General features: G+C 41.8%; 1 protein-coding gene across 2 annotated transcripts in view; it reads right to left on the bottom strand.

Moving 5' to 3' along the window:
• Positions 1 to 279: 279 nt before the first annotated feature.
• TMEM170A (transmembrane protein 170A) overlaps positions 280 to 6,000 on the bottom strand; it is a 182,721-nt gene continuing 177,000 nt past the window's right edge. The window contains exon 4 of one of the 2 annotated variants that reach the window (XM_069217681.1): positions 280 to 3,057. In XM_069217681.1, coding sequence (XP_069073782.1) covers positions 2,927 to 3,057 — 131 coding nt within the window. In that variant the 3' untranslated portion in view covers positions 280 to 2,926. The remainder of the gene's footprint in view (positions 3,058 to 6,000) is intronic. The other variant, XM_069217680.1, reaches the window with a different exon arrangement.

Raw genomic sequence — 6,000 nt, 5'->3', positions numbered from 1 at the left:
GGCACAAGTTATAGTTACTTGAGATAACTGGTGAATTTCTATGGCCTTGTACATTTAAAATGGGAGCCTAACTATAACGTTGTTGTAACCTTTGGTTATTTAAGTGAATATATATATATATACACATACATACACACACATATATATATATATATATATATATATATATTATATATATATATATATACACACACACACACACACACACACATGTATAAATTAGTTATATGCAAGCCACCATTTAACAAATTTTCATAAAACGTTTAAGAATAATAATTGGGGGGGGGGGGGAAGGGTGGGTCTGAGAAAAAAAAACAAAAAACAGGGGGGTCCCAAAGCACATTTTTCTTCCCCCATGCAATTTCCATAAGGAATTTTAGACAAAGATACGAGAAAAAAAAACGTCTGAACAGAATCACACCAAATCTGGCAGAAAGCTAGAGCTTTAGTCCAAAACCATGTTTTTTGGGATTTGATGTAAATCTGTTCAGGTGTTTTTGAGAAGTTAAGGCTCGGAATTCAAAATCGAAGCATTCTGATTGGTTGATCCCACAGGACATTCATCGGTCCGGGGGCGTAAAGCTCTGACTGGCTGACCATAATAGGAGGAGAAATGTTACAGCCGCCATTACAGGACTCAAGGTCTTGATCCGTTATATTCATTCTTGGCTTTTAGGATGCCTAGGATATCTACTGTCTACATGTCCGAAGCTATCTTTCTTTGGAAAAGAGTACCGAAGCTCCAGCACTAACTTTACCATATGTCCACTGTGGTTGACTTAGCAGCAGAAAGAACTTCTTAGATAATTAGAAGGCACTAAATTTCTCCTACTGGAATTTCATTAAGCATATTCCCATGCAGGAGTGAGTCAGCTGTGTGACCAAAATGCACAAAAACACAACCGACACCTCAGATATTCTTCTCGTTTAAGGCCAAGGCAGTTGATCACCTGAGTTCAAAGGACTACTGAATGAAAATGCCCTCGGCTTGATAGCTTCTTCCTGTTCCAGTGTCCGGTAGGAACAGACCTTCAGACTAGGCTACATGTTTTTTGTTTTTTTAACACTACCTCTGTGAGATACACAAATATACACTTTCCATACGTGGAACAATAATATACATAGGCAGCAGCAACCGCCTGCTGCAGAGTGCCCTCCCCAACAGACATGCAAATGCTGCAAGACGAAATGTGGGATCCCTATACAGAAAACAGTCACTGCATGTATTGGTCATTTACAGACTTTGGCCTCTCAATGAACAGGATATGATACGAGTAGAAGTATGGAATGAAGAGAAGGATGCAAATGACTTGTGTGGGGCCTTTAACAACCAGGCAATGCAAACACCTCACACTGGGGGGGGAGACTGCTTGGCAGATCTCTGGTTACTTTGCTTTCATCAGCATGAAAGGGAGTAAAATAGGTAAAAAGAACAGGTGCTTGGAACGTGATTAACAATTTGTATAAAAGAGACCAGAATAGATATGACGAGGTAGATTAATCACAAATAGATTAGATGTGACTGGTTAAATAAGTGCATATTGCAAAGATTATATGATGTGGATTAATATATGCGTTCCTTTAAAGAATAAATTAGAAAGGTTACAAAGGCACAATTGCATCAATTTAACAGGTTATGTAAACAAGATAATGGGACTGGAGATGAAAGACTAGATTACAACATTAGATAATCTTACATTGTCCAGTCCGATCCACTACATTAAAAACAATTTAAGGCATAAGGTGGTAACAGAACATTGTTATTACACTCAGAAATATTTGGAATCTCCTCAGATGTAAACAGAGGGCCTGATTTAGAGTTTGACGGATGTGTCCCTCAATTACAAACCTCTCTCGCAACCATTCTGTCTTATTACAAATGCCTAGGATATAATTTATTTGTAATAAGGCGCACAGGTTATCTTTTTCTCTTGAGATGGAGTAACCTCTCCACCGAATTCTAAATCAGGCCCAGAGTCCAAACGCTCACCATTAAAACAAAAAATGATTTACAAGGCATAGACCAAAGCAGCTAAGAAGTTCACTAGAAACACACCTGGGCCATTTTTTCTTTGCTATACGAAGGGAACAAGTGGTACAGCCAGTTTCATGTGACCAATCGTTATTTCTAAATGAATTGCTGCAATGCCCTACACAGCAATAATCTGCAGAGGAATTTGCGGGGCAGGTCTTGAAGACTGATGGCTAGCTAGCCATAAAAGTAGGAAAAACATTTTGCCACATCTCAGCAAATGGGTCCTCCGGAGATTAAAACTGCTATTGCTCACTCCCTTTTTTTAACCTTCAGATAGTCATGACAGAGTCAAGATACGCAGAGTAAGAGTGACCAGTGTGTGCACCAATCAACCAAATGCCTCAAAGGTCTTGTTGAGTCATGCCCACAACTAATATTACACAAGATACTAACATGGAAATGATGCTGACATTTGGCGATAGTAATGGACCCAACAGCACAGAAGTGCAAAATTACTGGACTACGCAGGAATCGGTTCCAGAAAAGCAGATTGGAAAAATACTGGTAGCGGCCATGACATGGACTCCGATCAGAACTTCAGGTAAGGCACAAATATTAAATTACCGGAGTAATGCTTTGATCTTTCAGAATACTGAAGCTCCCAACTTATAACTTGACATAAACAAATTAAAATAATGAAGTTTGACACATCTAAAATGAAGTATAACATCATTGTAAAAGGCAATGTATGACCTCGACATTGCATCGTTGCAGGGCAAAAGGTTCATGTTGGAGTAAAACACTGTTCTTTCAAAGTGGGCGGAATGATTCAATTTGAGTCCCAAAAAGGTTATCAGGACCATAGTAGTCTCGCCTGCACACGAAGTATCTCTATTATTTCATCCACTGGCGTTCACACTTCCTTTACGGATGCAGCATTCCAGTGCATCTCTAAAGTGTCGCTAAAATCCGCAAGTAAGAAATAATGACAACGCAAAATGTCTGTCCCACACCCAAAGTGAGAGCAACGAAGGGGATCATATCTTTCCCAGCCGCTCGGTAAACGCCAGCAATGGCCGCACCTGTTAGGAGACAAACATATATACTCAGTACTCTTCAGAAGACACCCAGAAATAAAATACAAAATGCATTTCCAAGCGTTATGTGATACACGAAAGAGCATAAACAAGAGAACGACTGAGAACTAATTATAAAGGAACCTTACACATTAGGATGTAAACAAGCAAGACGAATATGGTTAATTCTGCACTTTCAGCTTTTTAAACAGATTACTGAAAGGGCAAGAGCATAAGAACGCAATTGCAGCTCTGCGCACGCAGAAAACATCCAGCTACAGTCAGAATCTGTAAGCAAAAGTACCTACGTTGATTCAGATTCAAAGATATGAGCCGAATATAGCCGCGCAACTTCCGTTTTTCAGCTGGGTTGCTAGGAAAGGAAGGCGCAGAAGATACGATTACGGGTGGACTGGACAAAAACGTAAGTGAAAACGAAGAAGAAACAAAGCGTGAATTTACAGCAGTAACAGTGGCCTGCAGTTAGCCAGGCACCGGGGAAGCCCATAACTAATGTGGGGAGAGCCCAATGGTTAGTCAGAGAACAGCCCCCTGAAGAGAGCGCAGCGCACGGCCGGTTTTTCCTTGTCATGCTATGGGATAACTATAGGGCCAGAGGCAATGAGCCCGTGCTGTCAGACTTTTGCAGGGCCTGGAATCATATGCGTCAATTCACCAAAATGGCAGGGGTAGCGGAAGTGACATCACACGCCAATTGATCTTTATTTAGGCACAAACACATATACTTACACATAAACACGGTCACTCACAAACACACTCACCCGTAAGCATACAACATACATATAAAAGCATTAATTACTTACCTTAGCTGCCAGATAGGGTCAAATTCCAGCTAATAGTATTCCATTTTAATTACACGAATAGTGAATAATATTATTCAGTGATTATAGTAGTAAAAATTGACAGAAAGCCAGTAAAGTGAAACCCCAACCAACATCCATTAGTAAGAGCTGCCCATGTGTTCCAGGTACTGATCTTGCCACCTCTAAAGCCAGGGGTCGCAAAGGTAGTGCCAGGGGTAGCAAGAACTCCTAACTTATAGGTAAGATTAGAAGAACTTGTGTAAAGGTCCGCTGACATCAGACGTGAAACTAACAGTCACTGAGTTCCACCTGCTTGCAGCACCTCTGATGCTTACTGGTGTCCCCTTTCCATTGGCGGCTATCTAGAGGTGGGCAAGCCCTTGAAACTTCAAGCCAGATGCCCGGCTCTGGATCATGCTCGGGACCCTCTTGGACCCTCCAGCCCAACGATGCCTTGTTGGAGGGGGGGGTCATCTGTCAGAGGGTATGAAAGCCAGCATTCCTTTAAAACAGATAGATTGCCTTTTGGCATTTCTGTGACGAATAGACTATGCATCCGTGCTGGCTGTCAAATCTCCACTCAGCTTGGCCCTGGGATCTGCAGGAGCGAACACAGTCCTCCCAATACCGCCTAAGAACAGCCCCAGGCACCCAAAAAGAAAAATGTGTAGAAGAGTATGCCCAAGGGTAACGGGGCAAGGAAAGGAGAGGAGAGGTCGGGAGGGAAGATATAACTCCTAGATTGGCACTTCTTGTGGTCCTGTATCTCAGACTGATGACCCAGACTCCCAGTCACTGATTCCTATGAAATTGCAAGAAAATATCAGAATCTTGATTGTAATACATAAATAAAAAATGTATGAACTTGTGTTTATGTGGCCTTTCTCCTAAGTAATCACTCACCCATTTAATGAGTGTGCAGTAACTGGAAATCTTTTTCCCTTTCAAGGGAAAGCACAGGCCAAGAGGTATAAAAATCCAGGGAATCGTGATATGAAGATCCGTTTAGAAGAAATTAATTAAATCACCAGTCCATTATTAATAGTCTCTCATAGATAGCGCAGCTTGAGCAATAAAGTTCATTGGAGCCACAGATTCAGTGCACTGACCTGGTCTATGATGGGTTTGATGATGAATTGGTGGTTTTCCTTTTTTTTTTTGTTGGCACTGGCCAAATCCAGAGGAAGAATACTGGCGACAAAATGACCCCAGAGGCCAAGGGCACGGAGTGACGCCAACAAGTAACTGCAAAAATTGAGTACTCCAAATATATACTATTTTAAACTCAGTCAATTACAAAAGGGGAGAATCCAGCCATCAGTGAGAAAGGAAAGCGACTTCAGGTAAGTACTAACTCCAAACTGATAAAGATGGGGGGTGCGAGAGGTGAGGCCAGTAAAAGATCCACAATATGCAGGTAGGTAACCAAAAGCTGGATGTGGGAAGTAGGGCCCATCAAGGAGAGAAGGAACAACAGGAGAACCAGTAAGTCAAGGACCTTGCATGCAGGGAGGGGGGGGGGAGGGGGCAGGGGGGCAAACATGAACTAGACTAAGCAAAATGGAGGAACCAAGCACAGCTTAACTCGGACACAGTTTTATTTATATATAATTAAAAAAAAGCTGCTTCTGTGATGGCTTACAGCTCACACACGAGTATGTGATCTCACATTACCCACGTGTGTGCTCAGTAGCCACCAGGAAAAACTACTCAGGTAGTTCTTTCCTCAAGACTACACCACGGCCTGTGCACAACACACGTGTCAGGCGAGTCCTGGCACTAGCGATTCACTGAGTTTAACACAATGATGATTTTCATACGGTGTGATAACCAGCATTGTATAAAAACTCTAACCTGCCCCAGCCAGACAACGTGGTCTTACCAGGCCTTTGTTTAATCCTCCACCCACCCTTCTTTCAATAAGAGTCAGAGACCCTGGGTGTAGGTACAGGTCACAGTAAATTAACATTAAGTAGTAAATCATGAGATGGTCATAAGTCATCGTGACAGTAATCAATCATTGATATACACTATAAATCCTTCAAGAACATCAGAAATCAGTCAATAGTTGTAAATATCTGATAACCAACCTTAAGCCAATTTGGCATGACCGTCAATCATCTGA

The sequence above is a fragment of the Pleurodeles waltl genome, chromosome 12, assembly GCF_031143425.1.
Source record: "Pleurodeles waltl isolate 20211129_DDA chromosome 12, aPleWal1.hap1.20221129, whole genome shotgun sequence".
Taxonomy (NCBI): Eukaryota; Metazoa; Chordata; class Amphibia; order Caudata; family Salamandridae; genus Pleurodeles; species Pleurodeles waltl.
Note: the sequence above shows the minus strand (reverse complement) of the source record. Positions and strands in the feature narration are given on the sequence as shown.